General features: G+C 41.5%; 1 protein-coding gene across 11 annotated transcripts in view; it reads right to left on the reverse strand.

The window, feature by feature from the left end:
• FLT3 (fms related receptor tyrosine kinase 3) overlaps positions 1 to 21,301 on the reverse strand; it is an 89,759-nt gene that overhangs the window by 26,402 nt on the left and 42,056 nt on the right. For all 11 annotated transcript variants that reach the window (XM_037891594.2, XM_037891595.2, XM_027820340.3 and 8 more), the window contains 7 exons: positions 18,501 to 18,618; positions 13,854 to 14,014; positions 11,805 to 11,944; positions 11,570 to 11,723; positions 6,763 to 6,931; positions 2,979 to 3,085; positions 772 to 883 (listed from right to left, as the gene is read on the reverse strand). In XM_037891594.2, the coding sequence (XP_037747522.1) occupies positions 772 to 883; positions 2,979 to 3,085; positions 6,763 to 6,931; positions 11,570 to 11,723; positions 11,805 to 11,944; positions 13,854 to 14,014; positions 18,501 to 18,618 (961 nt within the window). The remainder of the gene's footprint in view (positions 1 to 771; positions 884 to 2,978; positions 3,086 to 6,762; positions 6,932 to 11,569; positions 11,724 to 11,804; positions 11,945 to 13,853; positions 14,015 to 18,500; positions 18,619 to 21,301) is intronic.

Genomic DNA, 21,301 nt, shown 5'->3' on the forward strand with positions numbered 1-21,301 from the left:
GGGCCTGAGCACGAAGCTGCCACCTGCTTCTCAGCCCTCCCCGGCTTCCCGCCGAACAGCTGATTCACGGGAAGCCGGTGGGGGGGGGCAGAGAAGCAGAGCAGGGCGGTGTGTTCAGGGGCGGAGGTGGAGCGGAGGGGAGCTGGGGCCAGGCGCGGGGTGGGGAACTGCCGGTGGGTGCTCTGCACCCACTAAATTTTCCCCGTGGGTGCTCCAGCCCTGGGGCGCCCACAGAGTCAGCACCTACGGCGCCACTTTTGATGTGATCAGTGGGGGGAGCGGCCGCTCTCCTGCTCCCCCCCAGCTACGCTCCCCCACCCCTAGGAGCCGGAGGGACCTGCCAGATGCTTCCTGGGAGCTGCCCCAGGTAAGCACAGCAGGGACTTCCCACCTCGTCCCCCGGCAGGTCCCTCTGGCTCTTAGGGGTGGGGTGGGTACCCACTACGGTGGCCCATGAGACCCTCCCGCCCGGTTCTGGGGGCAGTCAGGGGACAGGGGAGGGGGGTGGATGGGGCAGCGGTCCTGGGGGGGGGCATCAAGGAACACGGGCGGTTGGATGGGGCAGGAGTCCCGGGGGGCTGGGGTGGGCCACGACCCCCTCGTGGGGTGAGGAGGGAACCGGTTGTTAAGATTTTGGCAGCTCATCACTGCATGTACCTCAAAGTTCATCTTACAGTATCCTAGTCACTGGCTAGTCTTTATTTAGGCAAAGAAACATCACAAATAAGATGATAGAAATTTTTAAAAAGGAGAGAAAATGTCTGTATTTACTTAGAAGAATCGGGTCCTAGACATTTCCTCCAGGTCCAAGATGGTGCAGGGTAACTATCACAGAAGCAAGAAATATCTTTTGATGTTGACTGTATTGTTACTTCAGGTCTCCCTGTAACAAACATAGCACAATACTTCAGTCAATAATACAGTTATGTCTATAGGGTTACACCCAGGGGGGCTGGAACAATTTGTATAGTGGGGCTGCTGAGAGCCACTGAACCAAACTCTAAACCCTGTATATGATGGAAACCACTTCAAGCCAGGCAGTGCAGCAGTGCCCCCAACGCCCCTAGTTCCAACACCTATGGTTACACCACACCCAAAATGATTAAAATCTACTTCGGTATTTATAAAGCATCCCATCACTGGGGGCCACGTTTATCTCCACAGCACCCCTGTGAGGTAGGTGAGTACTGTTATTTCCTTTGTATGTATAATGGAATGGAGACAGAGGTGTTGAAGTAATTGACCCAAGGTCTCACAGTGAATCAGCGGTAGAGCCAGGATTAAAACTCAGAACTTCCTGACTGCCATCCCCAACACGATCATTCCTCCAAACTATGCTACACGTGAAAAGGCAAATTCTGATTGCCTGGCTCCCAGTGAAGAGCATTTCTTTTGATGACTGTTAATGTAAAGCACTGACATGACATTACTAACGCGTAGCAAAGCTGAGATGACTGAGAATGTTCAGCAAAAAATACTGGATGCAGCACATAACTCATGACAGTGCAGCACTGACAGGTACTAAATGTTCATGGGTTTGTGATGGTCACCGCCTGTTGGAAGTGTCACGGGATAAGTCCCTTCTTAATGCAGAGGGGGGCGGGGTAGGGGAGCCCAGGCCCTCTCACTCCACTGGGATCTGGCTCCCAAGAGCACCTTAACGCTGCCTTCCTTGGGCCACTTCTTACCCCTTACTCTACTGGCCAAGTTTTGCAGTCTGTAGCAAATAGGTATTGGAAAAATGGGACTAACTGCCCCTCCTGTCTGTCTGGGTGCAACCAGTAGGCATCCCTTTTTCAAGAATGGCTTTTGCAGCATCCTGTCTCAGGAGCTCCCTGCCTTGTTAGTCCCCTTCTAAGCTGTCTGACTTTCTTTTAAGCTCCACCTCCATCTGGAGCATGCTCTGCAGGTGAGGCTGGGCGGGGGTCATCTGGACCCAGAGTTGCTCTTTCACATCTTTAGTTCTAGGGCAGGGTTATATACCCCATCACAGGGTTCTGGGATGAATTTCGTGAACTCGTGAATTGCATAAAGAAGCCACAAGCAGGGCATCTAACAGCCAAGGCTGGCATTAAGGGCTATTCACACCCCCATAGTCCAAACTGCGAGGCAATGTCGACATATCAGAAGCACATGATAGCAGCTGCTACATGACGAGTGTGAAAAAATTCTGACAAGAGTTTAGGTTATTTTCCCCCTCCCGCTTTTTTAAACCTTTCCCATTTTGATTATATCTATCATTGCAGTAATATTTTCAGGACAGGTAGCGAGTTTTCAGTATTTCACTGGGACTCAAACTATCTGAGGGTAGGTCTACAGTGCAATCCGAGGTGTGCATGCAGCTCAAGCAGGCCTACCCATGCTAGCTTTGATCTAGCCAGCCCGACGAAAAATTGTAGTGAAGAGCTGGGGTCCATGCCACTGTGTCTTCATTGTTCTTTTTAGCCGCGCTGGCTAGCACAGGTATGCCCACCTGAGCTGTATTCACACCTCCAATTGCAATGTAGATGTACCCTTACTGTACTCCAAAATCTGCAATATGCAAGTTAAAAAAAAATCTCCCAAATAGGTGGTAGAAAGAAAAATAGGCTTGTTTATGAGATGCACAAATAAAAACAGTTACATGGGAGACATTAGGAAACAGAAGACATTAGCAAGCCGCCTTACTATTGATTAAATCTCAAAATTCCCAATTACCCACCCTTTTTCTCACTTAAAAAGTTTGCTTTTTTGTATTGTCTAATGTATTTGACATCTAGTTATAGTTCACTCTTACTATCTGAAAAATTCCTGATCTACAAGGTGATAAATTGTAACTTTTTTTTTTAGGAGGATGAAAGAGGGGTGGGAAAGAAACAACATATTGGGTGAATTCCTGGCCCCATTGAAGTTAATGGCAAAAATTCGACTGATTGATTCCAAAGGGGTCAGGATTTCTCACCCATAGATTTAATCAAACCTGTGCGTTTTTTACTTACGTTTCACATACAACATCATTGTTTTATTCACATACGTATCATCATTTTCTGCGTAGAATACATATTCCCCAGACTGATACTTATGATCACAGAACCTTGAAGAAATGCTGTTGAGAAAAGGGGGTAACATGCTTAAGCACATTTACAGATTACATGTAGTCAAGATTCAAATATTTTTTTAAAAATCAAGTTGTTAACAAAGAATCCAAAATACAAATTTTCTGAATAAAGAAATGTAAAACCAGTCTCCAGACATAATTATATTCTCTATGTGCTGTAATGAAAGGAAATGGGAGTGATTCCCAAATCTGTTCATTTAATTGTTTTATTTTTGTCTGGATTGTTGCCAGATTTGAGAGGGAACTTTTGCTGGTTCATCAGTGTTAGAAGAGTACTTAAGGGAGATGCTCCTTGCATATAATTACTGGAGCTCTAGGGCAGTGGTTCTCAACCAGGGGTCTGGGGCTCCCTGGGGGGCCGTGAGCAGGTTTCAGGGGATCTACCAAGCAGGGCCAGTATTAGACTTGCTGGGGCCCAGGGCAGAAAGCTGAAGTTTCACTGCATGGGGGTGAAGCCTGGGGCCCTGGGCCCCACCATCTGGGGCTGAAGCAGAAGCCTGAGCAACTTAGCTTCATGGTGCCCCTGTGGCATGGGGCCCTGGGCAACTGCCCTGCTTGCTACCCCTTAACGCCAGCCTTGGCTTTTAGATGCAGAAAATCAGTTATTGTGGCACAGGTGGGCCATGTAGTTTTTATAGCATGTTTGGGAGGCCTCAGAAAGGAAAAGGTTGAGAACCCCTGCTTTAGGGTACAGATGTCCTGACTTAAGGGAATAAGGTTTGTTGGCTAGAAGAGTTTCAATCAGTGAATAGGGGTAAAGAGGGCAGGCATATGAGGAAAATCTGTAACAGTAAGAAGAGAAGAAACAGCCAGAATCAGCAGGTAGGTGTACAGGAGAAAGAGACAGTCAGCCCTGAAAAAGAAACCTAGAGAGGGGGAAAAAACTAAGTAGCTTTTATTAGACAAGACACATAACACAGAGTTATGAAGCCAGCCCATCCATATGTGGTTCTAAAGCAAGAAAAGTCACACTAAAGAGAAGTGTCATTTTGCCTGCTGACTGAGACCAAGATTTCCAGTAGTGATTATTGATTTTGAGTGCCTCAGTTGTAGAGTGCTCAACTGGGACACCTTCAAGACCTTATAGGTGGTAGAAAGAAAATCAGATTTGTTTATGAGATGTCTAGGTACTCAGCACTTTCTAAAAATCAAGCCCTCTTTAGAGTGTCTCCAGTTGGGCACCCAAACATCGATGCATCAAGAATCACTAGTCACGGGAAAGAAAGAAGAAGAGCCTTTTAAGAGTCATTTCTTTGGTGTCCGCATGTAAGTACAAGGAAAGGTGAGAGAACGAGATGTACATGAGAGCATTTGCCTTCATGGAATTGATTCCCCCCATAGTAAGGAAGTGAAAAGCAGCAGTGTGCTAAGCACAGAGATATGGTTTGTTTTATAAAGAGAGAACAGAAAATGGAAAGTCTGAAAGAACCTGTTGTTGCTCTTAGCACTTAGAGGAACTAAAGATGGTGCCAAATTTTTTATAGCTTGAAATTAAATGTTAAGGAGCAAAGTTCATAGTACAAATTTACTATAAAATGCAATAAGGAGGAACAACTTGAAAAGGAAACAACAGAAATCAAAAAAGGAAATAAAATCAATAAAAAGGATATGAAAGGAGCAAAGTAGAAGTGATGGGAGAGATGATTACTCAACCATAAACCAAAACATGCAAAGCTGAAAAAAAAATCAAACAGGGTGCTATAGAACGTGAGTGCATATTTATTTTTTAATATATTTACTTTTCTGTCCATTGAACCCATCTGCAAAATGGGTACAATAATAATACTTAACTACCTGCCTTCCTACAGGGGCATTGTGTTGGCTGAAATCTGTACAGTGCTTTGAAAATCTAAAGCACTAAGTATAACTATCTGGGACACTGTAAATGAAAACTTTTTAAAAACAACATTTAAACAAAACTGATTCCCTGGGTTCTGCGCCTGGAGCACCTGGGCAGCTATGTCCTGTAATTGATGAAGCTTGACTAGGACTCAGTTACAAGAATCTTGCCTGAGGTGACTACAGGGTGAACAAGCAAAGACAGGCCTGCAAAAGACAGAAAAGGGTGGGCTTTTCACAGAACTTGGAGATGGTGGTCACCACTCTGGATTATGATAGCAACATGCATTTCCATGCTGAAAAAGCAATCTAGAGTGACTTCTATATTCCTGAGATCAAGTGGTGACTTCACCCTCCTGTATATCGGAGTTACCCAAACCATCTCACAGTTCCTCAAAAATCCTATTTTTGGCCCATCAGCATCACTTTACTCTTATCTGGGTTGAACCAACTGTCTATCCTCCAAACACAACAGTCTGCCAGATAATCAGACAGCTAGGAGACAGTCTGCAATAGCTGGAAAGTAAATAAGCTGAGTATCATCAGCATGTAAGTGGTATCTCTTGGACAAGGATGAGTAAATGCTCATGACTACCTTTAGCAAGCTCATCTCCAGAAATTATCTTAACCACTGATCAGATCAGATCAGAAGAACAGATCAGCCTACTCACACCAGGGACTGCAGATTAGTCACCAAGACCCAGTAAACAACTCTACCAAAGTCTGCTGACAAAATGAACGCTATCAACAAAAACAGATCTCAAATAACCAATCTGATTCAGATGAATAGCCAAGTCTGTTACAAAATAGGACCAAAAAGGCTTAAGACTAAAGTGAAGTGTAACAAAACGATAAAGAAAGCAAAGCTAAAAAGTGAAAGCAAGATTGCAACAGAGTTTTAAGCAAAGAATTAAATGTTTTAAGAATATGAGGAACAAGAAATCAGCACAGGAGCATTATGTCCTCAGACCTGGCACAGGCCATGCATAAACAAGAGTAGTTAACATTGCTAAAATGTTAACTTTTTGCCTGACTTTTCACAAAGTTAGAGGTTAGACTGCTGTATAACTTTAGTTTGCAACGTTGAAAGGAAACACAGAAGGAAATTAGATAATGATATCAAGAAATTAGCCTGGAGAATGGATACATCGTTAGGACTAGACAGAATCCATGCCAGAACTTTATTATAGGAAGTAGCAGAAAAAATAGTTAACAAATTTTTTTCAAAATCTCTTTTGTAACATGGGAAAAATCCGTGAATTGGACAGCTAGTAAAATGTCTGTAATGTAGACAAGGCCTAAGGGATCTATTAATGGTCTAGGAAACTACGTGCCAATAAGCTTGGCTTTAGCAGCCTGAAAGATACTGGGAACACGAGCTAAGAATGGAATAAGACTAAGGGAACACCTAAAAGGTTATAATTCAGTCATGGATGATTGGAATGGGTTCATAAAAGGAGAATTATGTCTAAGATCAAGAAACTGAGTTTTCCGTGGATATAACAAAATAATTGAAAGAGGTATGTTATGTGCATAATTTAGGAAAGGATTTGTTATAACACACAAGACTAATCAAATGGATAACACTAGATATTTACCCGAGTTGCTCTTGAAGACTCAAGTAACATTCCAGAACACTTTGGTAACACTGCTTTACCACTATATTGGTCTATTTATATTTAAAAAATAACAGTTAACTTAAAAACAAAAACCACACTCTACACGTTAAAAGAAAAAAATGAACAAATACTTCTGTTTAAGAGACAAAAAATAAAATAAGTATTTGTACAAATTATAACAGACAAATATTCAGAATAGTTAAGTACCTGTATCCATCCGCATTGTATCTTTGCTCACAAGGAAATGATTTTTGGGAAAAAATCCATATACATCTAATTGGTGGGTATGCTTTCAGTTTAATTTCAAAACAAAACTTTTCCAACAGATCAATCTCAAAATCTTCTCTTGAGTCAGTTACATTTATAAATCCCTTTTCTGTAAACAAAATATTAAAATTCTGTTATAAAAGCTGCCATCTAATGAAGGAAAAAATGTGCACATTTTTATTCTCATTTATTATTGCAAGTTATAAATGCATTGGTCATAAAATCACTCTGTTTATCTACAAAAAGATTAGGTGTGATACTGGGTGATAACATGCAGGTTTTGTCCTGATGTTCCACTCCAGTCTATGTGTAAATGCTCTGTCTTTGAATGAACCAATCTGATTGGCTTGGTTAATAAAAGACTCAAAGACCTTTAAAAATACAGGAACTCATCCATCTTTCTGCCTCACAACTCATTTTGAATCAATTACAGTGATCATCCCATGTAAATTTCTTTCACTCAATTGCAAATACTTATTCCAAATGTTAATAACTTAAGATTTATAAAATATAAAGTAATAATTCACTGCTAGTTTAAGCATCTCTTGATGGCTGCTGTCATTTCTTACCTGCAGAGGGTTGACTTTGAAAAGATAAAACAAAATATATATCTACTTCTTTGTTTGTTCATTAATACAGTATATATATAAAATGAAAAATAGAAAAGGAACCTTAAAATGTATTAAAATGATCAATTTAAAAAAAATATCGACATCTCACAGGGCCTGCTCCAAAGTTCACAGAAATCAATGGAAGCCTTTCTAGTGACATCAGTGGGCTTAGGATCAGGTCCATAAAGATTAAAAAAAACCATGAATTGTAGTAAATAGTGCTGGTTTGGGCTTTTCTTTTTAAATAGTTTTCTTCTGGCCAAATCCACATGCTCTGTAAAGCACAGTTTTCTCTAGATGAAGTCCTCATTTGGCAAATAATATGGTGGAAATTCTCACATAAACCATAAAAATGGACAATGCTTTAAAACAAGAAATGCTTCCTTTTGTGTGAATTCTCCAGTTTTTGCGAGCTATACACGTCTTGGCTGTACAAATGGGACCAAGGGAAGTATTTTTCATCTTTTCAGGTGGAAAGTCATTTGAAGTTATGCTGTGAGCACCATTCAAAGAGATTGGGTCTAACGGCTAATTCCATACTGTCCACAAGTACCTTGAAATAAAGTGATACCATTTCTCTACAAAAGAACATAAACAAAACAGTTTTTCCTCTTACAGCTGAAAGAAAGGAGTGCAAGAGTGGGTGATCTGATCTTCACAGCAGGTTTTGGATTTCTATTCAAAATGTATTAAGAGTAATTATATTATTTAGGGGCCGTGGGAGTCAAGTTGAAACTCCTAAGTCTGAATATGATTTTTTTCTTGTTTCTGTAATTATTTTTCCTTTGAACCTGGTATTCAGCAGTTAGAACCATTTATCTGAAAATAGCTCCTCTCTCCTGGTACAAAGACTGGATAATGCACAGAATTCTTTATCCAATGCCGATAAAACAAAATGGCATTGGTGTCAGGTAAAATCCAGAAACTGGATGTGAGAATAACAGACATGAAGAACTCTGCGGCTGTGGTGAATGGCCTGGTTTCTGCTGTGTTTAAAAACCTCTCTACCACACTTGACAATCTGAGAATAAGGCTAAAATTAAAAAAGTGAGATTAGCAGGCGTACTTGAAAAGAAGCAGAGAGATGGCAATTTATACTGTTTGGCTGAAGTATTTTCTTCTTACAATAATACTGCGCATATCTACTTTGAGACTACCAGGAAGGTCCACCTCATTCATCTACAAATTGAAGACTCTCCAGTGTGAAGAATGGGAACATTACATTTAAATAAGCTCCATAGTTTAAATTTGGGCTCCAAGGATGCAGTCTTTCTAGGCTATCCCCCAGCCTTGAAGAAGACGAAGAGAGGCTTATCTCATCTGAAAGCAGCAGCTTCAGAAGCTGGGTTTGAATTTTGACTTCCTTTACTCAGAAACTTGGTGTACAACAAAGTGGCCAGTCTATTGTATTTAGTTACCATGATATAGGAAAATGTTCTGCTCAGTAAAAGACTGAAGCTGAATGTGAGCATTTCGGAAATTGAGAACTTCCATTTCAGTAAATCCTTATTTCTCAACTCAGGATCATAGGCTTGTTTCATTTGTTATAGTATCTCCCTTTTGGGGGAAAGGATTGCTGATGATGGCATTTGGGATTAATTGCTAACTTTTGAAATTACTAATTTTGAAATGATTATGGTTTTTTCATTGGCCTGAAGGCATGCAAGCCTCGTTGGAAGCCACACAAACTGAATGGGCTGATGTGCCTTTGCTTTGCCTTGGATTTTCTTTTCTTTCTTTTTTTTTATTGTCAAGTTTTATGTGCAATTTTATGTGATATTCCCCTATAATACCCTGAAGGTGGGAGTTAAGTAGCCCAAGCAATAACCTAGCAGCTAGAGCTGGGCAAATGATGGATTTTTTTTTTTGATTCACTGGCAATTTCAAAGAATAAGAAATAAAATAAATTTCAAATTGAACCATGAATAACATTTTTCAATAGTTTTGGCAAATTGAAATGGAAAAAAAATTGTTTTAGATCAAGCAACACATTTTTCCTTCCCAAACCAAAACGTTTTGTTTCAATTTTAAGCATGTTTTTCTACATTTTAAATTAAAAAAAAAATAAAATTAAAGAAAATTTCAAAACAAGTCATTTCCAATAGGAAAATACACACATTTCATTTTGAAAACCTCAAACTGAAACATTTCAGGTTTTCCTGACTTTGATTTGATTTATTTATTTTTGTTGCTTGAAACAATTTGACAGAATCAATAGGAACCCACAACAAGTTTCAGTGTTGCCAAATCTGCATTTTTCTGCTGAAAAGAAGTTTTGGTCATAAAAATATCATCCAGTTCTACTAGCCGCATCTAACTACTACCATAGGGTTTTCCATGGTGTCCATTACTGTAGTATCTAAGGGTATTTCTGCACTGCAAAGAAAAACCTGCAGCAGCGAGTTTCAGAGCTCAATTGATTTGGGCTTGTGGGCCTCAGGCTACGGGGCTAAAAATTGCCATGTAGACATTCCCACTTGGCTTGGATCCCATGCTCCAAGGCTTCCCCCCTCACCAGGTTTCAGAGCCTGGGCTCCATCCCCAGTGGACATGTTTACACTGCTAGTTTTAGCCCTTTAGCCCGAGCCCTTCTAGCCCAAGTCAATTGAGCAGGGCTCTGAAACTCAGTGCTGAAGGTTTTTCTTTGCAGTGGAGACATGCCCTAAGCCCTCTAGTGTGTCACTTTGGCCAGTTATATCATGGCTAGCTAGTCATAATCACATTGTAGTTAATTTAATAAGAAGAAAATTTGGATTTTACCTGAAAGTTAGTATTTGTTTTCTGTGACATAACTGGGGCATGTTTATTAAACTATAAAGAAGAAGGTTCAATTCTTTCCCAGATTTACTCTTTCACAAATCATTTTACCCACCATTTTACTCATAATTTTCATTCTGTAGTCAGTCCCTTCAAGCAGGGCTCTATGAGGGAAAGCCGTCAACCTCATGCCTTTGTTAATGGGTTCTGTGAGAGAGTCCACCACTGTATGCTTGTAATAATTGGATTTCATTCCTGTGCATGTAGATTATACTTGGTACGGATTTGAGTAAACTAAGTTATGTATTAGGGCAACTAGTATGTAAAATAAATGATAACTGGCTAGTGCTCTGGAGCAGGACGTAAGGGGATATGAGGGCTCCTGAGCTGGCTATCTGCATCATGAGTAGCAGTGTGGGAGGGAGAGCAGGCTCCACATACATGACATGTCCCTCCCTTGCATGGGGGAGCAAAAAGGGACAGGCAGTGGGTGGTAAAGGCCCAGCTCACTTTACTCCCTCCCCAAAGCAACAGGGACTCACTCTCTCTGGATCACAGTCTCCCCCTGGGCTTCTCCAGAGTGAGCACAACAATGCACTGCTCCTTACTGTGGGCTCATGGGAAAGCCACCATTCAGCCCAATAAAATGACCTGATGTTTGTAGAGCATCACTTAAAAGCACTTTATAATGTTTACGAACTATGGGCAAAATGTTGTATATTATGTATATTTGCTACCACAAATGATTACATATTAAGCTACATATTTAACAAGAAAAACAGGAATAAAATATTGCATACATACAATGTGACCAAGTTACTGTTGCTTTAGAAACCTTAACTTTTGCATATTCTGGCTTTTTAAATTTTAACTGGACAACCTGAATTTTAATTTAAAATTTATCTCCTGTATTTGTTAGAAGGTCAACAGCATAATTCCAAAGGATGGTTGGCCAAATGTGCACAGAAAGCTTTATTTACAGGAAACTTTGGGTATCTAGAAACCCTCTGGATATGTCCAATATTTTACATCCCCAGCCTCCCTTTGAAATGGTTGCAGTTGCCATCTTGAATTATTTTGTTTCTGGAAATACTGTTGCAAGGATGACAACACTGTGTAGGCTAGACTTCAAATTAATGTTATGGTGGTGTCACTCCCAGAAGTACTGGCCTTGAGGAGTAATGCAAATAACCTGGGAGCAGGTATGATTGTGGGGTACCTGCAGGGATATGGATAAAATCTCCATTTTCAACTTTAACTTCAAGTAGAAACAGGATTTTTCATAATAACTGTAAACATACTGTATACACATGCAAGCAAACAACTGAACGACTAAAAGAAAAATATGGCACAAAGTTAACAACATGAATCTGAATTACCTAAGACTGTAACCAAAGTTGTTTTATTTGGATGTTCTGTGGAAGAACAGGTGTAATGTCCACTATCACTTCTTCCCATTGATGAGGCAAATGCATAGACAATCCGTACCATAGAGGAGTCTTCTTGATAGTCTGTTTCTTCAAACCAGCGCCCCTAGTTTTTAATAAAGTTTGTATTTAATATTGTGTGGCACTGTCCATTATGACTTATGTATAAAGAATCGTGTTTTATTACCTGCTGTAATTCTCTGTTTTCAAAATGCCATTTCAATCTGAAACTATAGATTTTATAAAAAGCTCTACATCTTATCAGTAATGGTTCCCCAACTTTAAGAAGGAGTTCTGGTGAAGATCCTCCAAGTTTTTCATTTAGATCTGCAAAATGAAAACACACCAGTGAAACAACAAATGAAATAATTTTCCCCAGAGTAAACTGTAATTTATTTCAACTTTTCCTTCCCACCCACACCCCATTTTCACATTTGTAAGCATCCATAGTTTTTGCATCTATTATTGTATTTGTAATGATAACAGACTATTTTTCCAGATTTATAACTAACATTCAAATGAATTATAATAGTCTAACATTTAAATAAATAAAACCAAATTCTGTCCTGATTTTCAAATCCAGCAATAAGCCGGTATTCACACAGGGTGCAATTCAGCACAGAATTAAGCCAATCAAAGTAAGTTTATTAAAAAAACCCTGAATATCAGTATTACAAAAAAAATTAAAATGATTTTTTATTAAAAGTAGATGTTAAAGATTTGTGTGAAAAATAGCAGGTACTTATGAAATGTAAAATAACACAACAATTTGTTTTTAAATGTACTATGAATAGGGCCCTACCAAATTCACAGCCATGACAAACACGTCATGGGCTGTGAAATCTGGTCTCCCCCTGTGAAATCTGTATAGTATAGGGTAACAGCACACAAAAGACCAGATTTCACAGGAGAGACCAGCGTTTCTCAAATTGGGGGTCCTGACCCAAAAGGGAATTGCAAGAGGGTTGCAAGGTTATTTTAGGGGCATGGGTAGAGGGTGGAGTCCCCCTTCAGGGAGGCTAGACCCCCGCTCCACCCCTTCTGCCCCCGACCCCCCGCAGCTGGAGCCCCAAGACCCCCTGCCCCCTCCCCCATGGCCGGAGCTACAAGCCACACCCCCACCTGCCTGGAAGAGCCCCGAGGTCCCCCCTGCCCGGATGAGGCCCGAGTCCTTCCCCTTTCCCCGATTGCCTGGAGAAGACACGGGCCAGCCACAGCCACACATCCCCTCTCCTCCCCAGGCCCCAAGCCACCCGGGAAAAACCACAGCATCTCTTCCCGAAGAAGAACCTGTGCTTTCATTATGCCCCATGCAGGTTCCGGGATGGCTGAGGAGGCGGTATCTGCTACTTAGCTTCCTGGCTTCATCAGTAATCTCTCTGGAGTCCAGGAAGATTACTGATGAACCTGGGAAGCTGAATAGCACGTACTGCCTCCTTAGCCACCCCGGAACCTGCATGGGGCATAATAAAGCAAAAACATCACCCGCCAAACCTGCAATCGGGTGTCCGGCGGCAGCGTCCCCTGGTCTATTATACCTGCCGCCCATGTTGAGGGGGGTTGTGGTATTGCCACCCTTACTTCTGTGCTGCTTTTAGAGCTGGGTGGCCAGAGAGCAGTGACTGCTGGCCAGGTTCCCAGCTCTGAAGGCAGCGCCCTGCCAGCAGCGGCGTAGAAGTAAGGGTGGCAATACCAGACCATACCCTACTTACTTCTGCATGGCTGCTGGCGGTGGCTCTGCCTTCAGAGCTGGGCTTCCTGCCAGCAGCCGCTGCTCTCCAGCTGCCCAGCTCTGAAGGCAGCACTGCTGCCAGCAGCAGCACAGAATTAAGGGCAGCAGTACCGCAACCCCCCTTACAATAACCTTGCGACCCCCCCCAACTCCTTTTTGGGTCAGGACCCCTCCAATTACAACACTGTGAACTCTGAGATTTAAATAGCTGAAATCATGAAATTTATTATTTTTAAAATCCCATGACCATGAAATTGACCAAAATGGACTGTGAATTTGCTAGGGCCCCAACTATAAATAAGCATTAGAATTTAGGAGATAAATATGAGACAGAAATATAGCAGCATTACATTAGTTTTGCCCAGTAATGTACCTCTAAACATATTTATTCCAGTGGTGACAAATTTACAGCCCAGTCTTGCAAACCTTACTGAAGTGAATAGTGCAATTAACATCAATGGCAGGATTAGGCCCCTATTTAAATAAATCTTACAGTTATGTTACCTATTGTATACAGCTTGGTGCATTCTCTGCCCAGCTCATTAGTTGCGCAGCACTGTATGTTTGTTTGAAATAACGTATTTGCTGAAAATCCACGTGGCACCTCCTGTACTCCATATACTTCCCCAGTTCTTTTACTGTCTTTATGATTTGTACTGGTGCAACTGTAATTACACATACATTTATTTACTGAATCATTTGGTTAATCTCAAACAGATATCCAAGTCATGAGAAACTGTGAACAATAGTAGGGAAACTGGCATATTCTGTAGTTGAATAAAAGGAACTAGAAAATGTGGAGATTATAAACCAAACACAAGGGCAATGGAACTAGGGAAATTATAAGCAGAATGAGCTGATATTACCTAAATACCCTATTTGTGCTTATACTGGTAGATGTAAACATTTGTAATTTTCTGAGTGAAATTCTGGCTCCTTTGAAGTTAATGGCAAAACTCAATGAGCCCAGGATTTCACCCTGCATCTCTGGAACTGCACTGAACCCAGAATGTTGGACTATGAGCAGGGCCAGCCCACAACATTTTGGCACCTGAAGCAGGGAGCTTAAATGATGCCCCCTTGCCCCCTCGCTTGGACAAAACTTTGAAAGGTCTCAGTTTTGCCTTTTTCCTGTTCTACTCCTCTCATGGTACTGCTCTGCTACCTATCCCAATAAAGGAGAACTAACAACTTAAAATGCCTTGTTCAAAAATTTTAAGTAACATTTAACTTTCAAACACCTGAACAGCAAATGTAACTTTTCTTGTCTGCATAGTAAACACCGGCATTTTTATCTGTTTGAATAATCAAAGTGGTGCTTTCCCTGCCTTCTTGGCTGCAAAGATTTGAACTGCTTCCTGAAGGTCCACAGTCTGGGCCAGCTCATGCTCTATTGAGATGGGTGCAAGGCCAACCAGCCTCTCCTGTGTCATTGTGGAGCATAGATGTGTTTTTATTAACTTCAGCTTGGAGAAGCTGTGTTCTCCACTGGCAACTGTTCCAGGAAGTGTTAGAAGTATGCGCAGAGCAACAAAAGCATTTGGAAAGAGGGTGGTCATCTTATTTGTGCACATATATTCCAGAACAGCCTTTGGAGTTGATCCTGCTGAAATGTATCTTGAAAGGGCTTTCAGTTCATCACCTAAATCACTCACATCAATATTGCGCATGTCATCATGTGTCAACACTGTCTCTAGTGCCCTGCATTGCTGGTGTGGGTCTTCAGGTATAGTGAGGAGTTTTGGAATATCATACAACATCCCAAATATACTGCTGTGTTCCTTGAGCTGCATGAAACGTTCTTCAACTGACTGTATTGCACAATCTAGCATCTGGTTAGAGAATTCAACTTTGAATTGTTGTTTGGGGTCTCTTATGGGATTATCCCATGCCTCGTAATCAAAATGTCGTCTTCTTCGGTGACTCTTGTACTCTTGAATGGGTGGGAAAATAGCTTCAGTGTGAAGTTCCTCTGCCAACTTCTGTGCACTCTTCAGAACGTTTTGAAATCCCTCATCTGACCAGTAAGACTGTAGGTATGACTTTGCTTTGTCCAGTTGTTCCATTCCAGATATATCAAGGTCAACACCTTGGAGTCTCTTGCTTACAACATTTATTTCAAACAGTCTGTCATGCCACAACACTAAGCCACAGAAATTTGAAGTTATCTATGTTTCTGATGATTCCATTTCCCTCTGCCACTGTTCTCCCACGAACAGTTCCTGTCATAGCATTATCCTCCATAATGGCAACTATGGCATCATCTATCTTCCCAATTTGGTATTTGATAGGCTTTATCGCCTCCACTCGACTTTCCCATCGTGTGGCACTCAGTGGTTTCAGTGTCAGAGAGGATATTCCCAGATGTTGCTTCAAAATTTGCCATCAATGAGTTGATGCAGAGAAAAATACATAGATGCTTTGAATTCCATTAAAAAATTCAGCAGCCTCACTAGAAGCTGATGCTGCATCACTGACCACCAAGTTCAATGAATGAGAACTGAATGGGACAAAAAAAGCTCGAGGGTTTAACTCTCGTATCCGTGTCTGCACTCCTTTGTTGTTTCTTCTCATGTTGGCACTGGTATCTTAGCCCTGACCTCTCATGTCAGCTATCACAATTCACGTACCTTCCAGCTTTTTAAGAAGCACGTTTGTCATACCAGTTCCTGTAGTATCACCAATGTCAATAAATTCTAGAAAATGCTCTCTGACAGTCACCATTGCAGGGACATTTTCACTAGGTTCTGTTGTTGTTACAAAGCCCACCATTAAAATAATTTGTTCCGTATGGATGATGTCAGGTGTGCAGTCCAAAATAACAGAGTAATATCTTGCTGACTTCAGATCTGCCACAATCTTCTGTTTGACTTTTGTTGCCAGTGATGGTATGATCTCATTTTGAATTGTTTTTCCAAGGTAGTGGTATGTGTACATTTCTTGGGTGGTGACTCTTCTTAGATGCTCCTGGAGTACAGCATCAAACTCAGCCATCAGCTCCACAATTTTAAGGAAGCTTCCATTGTTTGGCACATACAGCTGATCTGAAGTGCCACGCAGCGCTAAGTTTTGGGTAGCAGGCATTCTCACAATGGCAATGAGCCTTTTCAGAACATTTTGCCAGTAAAGAGATTCTGATGCAATCTTCTCTTGATGCTGATCATCTATGGTGGCCTTTAATCTTAGTCTCATCTCAAGCTCTTTCCACCTGGAATGCTCTCCGGTGATTTGCTGCCTTCTCATGACATACCAGATTTCTAGCCAGATTTTTCCAGTCCTTTGTTCCTGTAGTACTCAATGTGGCTGGAACATTAGACTGGAAGAGTTTGCAACAAAAACAGTATGCAGCATTCTGGGGTTTTGAGTACATAAGCCATGGCCTCTCCACTTTGTCACCATTGGGGATTTCATGCCAGTAATGTGTTGAATGGAAACTTCTATTTTCATGGTCTTTGGGGAACATGAAGTTTTTCACTTGCTGTGGCCCACGCAGTACAAGGAAGTCCCTCAGGCTACTGCTCAAGTGGGTCCAGAGTCCTGGATCATCTAGACTTAAGGAACTAAACTCAGCAGCAGCTGTTTCTTGTGCCTCCACCACACTCTTCTCTGATCTACACTTTTCTTCAGGAATGTGCATGGTTACATCCATTTGAGATGGAGATATAGATGCTGCAGGAGCTGCCAGGTCACCTGCACTCTAACTGGAAGATCAGTCAACTTCTCACCACTCACATCCTCACTGGGGCCGGAAGGCTCACTGTGAACATTTCTGTCTATGTACCTCAGGAGAGCTCCTTCCTGCTTAGATAGAAAAGCTTCCTTTGCTTTCTTTCTTTTTCTGAATGCTGCCCAGAGGGGCGTTTTCTTCTTTCACTCATGACGGCTGTTCTGTGCCAGCTATAGTGGCTCTCAACACTCAATTAAAGGAGAGAAATAAGCAGGCTGGTAGCAGGGCCTGAGTGAAGGAAGATATCAGCATCTTAAGGGCCTAACTGGCTCCTACTACTTCAGTTGACTGCCTGTTCTCCTCAAGTGGGTTCAGGGAAGCAGCAGGAAACAGGAAGCTCCCTGAGAAGCTGGTGTTAATCAGTCCAGGCTCCTGCGGGTGCTAGAGAGGTACATAAGAGGCTCCTCCTCCTCCTCTCTCTCCCTGCAGCTCCTGCTGCTTTCTGTTATTCCCTCTCACCTTTTCTCCTGCCTGCCTGCCATGTCTCTTGTGCCCTCCTTCCTCTAGCACAGCACTCCACCATCTCTGTGCATCTAGAGCAGAGAGAATACATATGCACCAACAGCAGACACATTTTTCTACACTCTGGGTCCTAGTGGCACCCCCCACAGTCTGGCATCTGAGGCGGCCTCCTCAGTTCGCCTCATGGTAAGGCCAGCCCTGACTATGAGCCTCTACGACTTGAGCTAGAAGACACAGTCCTGGTAGTCTGAAGGCTGCTGAAGACTCATAAATCCCTGTGTGGTTCAGGCACTCGAGAGGGAGAGAGATCCACACTATTACACGTGCACTCTGTATGAAAACATACTGAATGTTGAATATACTTATGCATGACCCGATATGTTTCTTGGAACATATTCATGTTGCCAGTAGAACCATGTATCATACAAAAAGCTTAAAGCTACAAGGAAAGGCAAACTTAGATATAAAATTTCTAATGACACTCTTCCCACCTTCAAACCCCATTCATTCTCAAAATAGCTAGGTTTTAGCGAAATGGAAAATAGAGGGCTATGGGGTATAAATATATTTAACTCATTAGCTATGTCAAGTGAAAATGCTTAGACTTGGGCCAAAATTTTCCAACTAGGGTGACTAAAGTTTCGAAAAGTATACATTGGCCCAGTTTTCCAAGAATACACCGCAGCTCATACAAAAATGTGAATTCACCCTTTGCACTCATATGCACTCAGTTTTTGCATGTAGTTTTTTAAGGACACTGTGTGTGTGTGAAATTTTATGGGAGCATCCACTACATTCTCTTCTGAAAATCTGACTCCACAGTTCTCCTTCAGTTGTTCAGGTTCAATCACAGCAAAAATAAATACATCATGCTGTATAAAGCCTATTGGCTTAGGAAGACATCAAGACTTACACCTTAAAATTCAGTAAACAAAAAAAAGGTAGCATTATATGCACGATACCTGTCATCAGGTGTTCTGCAAAATAACCATTCAATATCTGATTTAGGGTAGCTTTCGGATATGCAGTTTATATTGGTCAAGTTTTCACTTTTTATGAAATAGGGCTTCCTTGGTTTACCTATTAAAAGTAATGCAAATATTTTCAGACATGCTGCAATATTTTGGAAACATCATTATCCATCTTTCTAATGTGTAGGACACTTTGAACACTTGTGAACTGGGAGGCTATATGCTTTGTGTCTGAGTTATGGATTTATAAAACAAACCAGTCTGTCACTTTAAATAATCTTGACAGACTTCCTGACATAAGAATCCAAAACTGATTTAGACCTGATTTAGACATATATGTAAGCAATAGCCAGTCAACTTTTCTTGTTAGGAGCAGAAAAATGACAGCACGTGTCAGACTGAGATGGCTGATCGTATTACGCATAAACAAAGTACAAGAAGAAACCAGAAGGCAAAAAATCTATCCTCGGATACCTATACTCCCAACAACAGCAATAACTTCAATGAGAGCAATGCGCAGGCATTCAAGAACAAAATTTGGTCTTTGGATATTTGAGCTTTGCCATACCACATATTTAGGCTGTTAACAACATTAGGCCAAATTGTTTTGCTCAGTTCATAATATATTACGTCACTTTGTTTGTTATAATATTTTTTCAAGTGGTTTTAACGCTTGAGGAAAGTGAAGAACTGTTTGTCTAAGGTCCTCGTTTGTATAAGCTCTTCAACCTTGACCTGGTATATGTGTCACCTCCCTGACTTCAAGGAATTGCCTGTAGGAATCAGAGAGTAATCTGGGGCCTGATTTTCAGAGGTGTTGAACACCTTTAGCTTTCATTCACTTCAACTGGAGTTATGAGTCCTCGTACCTCTGAAAATCAGCTCCTGAGTCTATTTTCCTGAAACCCTTGAAGAATCGACTGAGACTGCATGGAGAGTGCCACTTCTCACCAACTCATTTCATATACACAGTGGAAAAGCAACAAATGATAATGACTTTCAGTCATTAATGACTTCACCACCATAAATCTGTAACCTAGAAATGTAAAGTTCCATAAACCATTACCAATCCCCTGAGCCCACCAGCTTCCCAATTTGGACTATGCTTGAAAGTTTATTGCAGAAACTGATATTGACTTCACTTAAAACTGAAAACACGGATTTTGTTTTAAATTCAACTGTGATTATGAAATTAACTTTTCTGACGAGAAGACTGACTGTTGCTCGTGATTCGTACTTTAGTTATCTTAAAGGCAATGTGCAAAGGGAAAAATTGGGCTCGTGCATTTTGTTGTTGTTCGCTTGTGTCTTTATAATCTGTACAGAAGGCCTGGATGGTTTTTAAAATGTTTTTTTAGCTGCATGATTTTAATATTGGAAAGGTAAGTTCTGTTTAGCGTGGAAAACTCTGATGACTGGAGAACAAGTGAAATTACAACAAAAGTCTGACAACAAAACTAGGGAAGAATGGAGTTGATATTCCTGCTATTTCTATGACAAAAAATCAAGCAGAAAAAAAATCTTAAAAACAACAGCAAAACCTATTAGATCCTCTTTCTTGTAGACAGAGCAGTTAGTGCCACCTATTATAAAGGGTGCCTGACACTACCGATTATAAGATCCTGTTGCTTGTAAGGCTATGTCTACACTACTGCCTATGCTGGCAAAGCGTATGTCGCTCAGGGCTGGGAATATTCCACCCTTCTGAGCAACGTGAATTACGCAGACATAAGCGCTAGTGCGCACAACGCTATGTTGGCGGGAGAGCTTTTTATGTCGATGGGAGAATTCTGCCCCAGGCTGATTTTTTTTATTTCAGCCCGAACAGTTCGGTCATTTCTAAGAACGAGGCCAGTGAACTCTACACTGGGGGTTTGTCCATTTTTGTTAAAAAGTGACTTTTTAAAAAAAAGCTTTAGTGCCCCGAGGCCTGGGAGCCTGGACTTGAAATTTGGTGGGTGTGCCAGGGGTCTGCCTTTTGCCACTCCTGTGAAAATCTACCTATATTTGGCCAAGTTATAACCCTGTGAAAAATCCCAGTTCACACAAGCTGAGTGGAGACTACAGTTTACAGTTAAAATCTCTGAAGATTCTGTCTTCACTGAGCACGCTTCAGCCTCTCACAGTTCCTTGCGAGTGCACATGGACCATCCTCACAGAGTGACTGAGCATGCTGCAGGCCAGGGTTACAGGGGTGAAGCCACTCTTTCCCTATAATGGCTCCTGCCAGGTGCTGAGAGTACTGAAAATGAGAGCCGGGAACCTGTCTCTCTAATTCTCTGCTGCACCCAGGAAGCACAGAGGAGGAAAGAATCTGACCTGAATACAAAGGGGGCCAAGAGCCCACCCAGGGAGTAGGGAAAGGAGTAGACTGAGACAAGGAGCCTGGTGAGACTGGGGCAAGTCATTTAAACCAAACTTTTCACAGGTGGTCACTAAACTGTGTGTTTCTGGGTGCCCATCTGTTGGATCATATTAAAGAAGTTCTGTATTAAAATCACAAATGAGTCTGATTCCCCATAGTTTAAATTCCAGGGTATTACTAATTAAGAGGTCTCTTGGGTTTTGGTACTGTTTCTCTCCCTCTATGTGTGAAACTTGCAAGCTGCTAATTGTGTTAGTACATTCTAAGACAGAGTCTGTTCTCAAAGCAATTCTTTGTAACAACAACTACTCACACAGAGAGAGACTCAAAGCAATACTCTGTAACAACAGAAACAGCACCCAGAGACTCCCCGCCCTTTGTTATATTCATCTCGCTTTGTTAACAATTGTGATTAAAATAGAGATAG

This window comes from Chelonia mydas, chromosome 1, assembly GCF_015237465.2.
Source record: "Chelonia mydas isolate rCheMyd1 chromosome 1, rCheMyd1.pri.v2, whole genome shotgun sequence".
Taxonomy (NCBI): Eukaryota; Metazoa; Chordata; order Testudines; family Cheloniidae; genus Chelonia; species Chelonia mydas.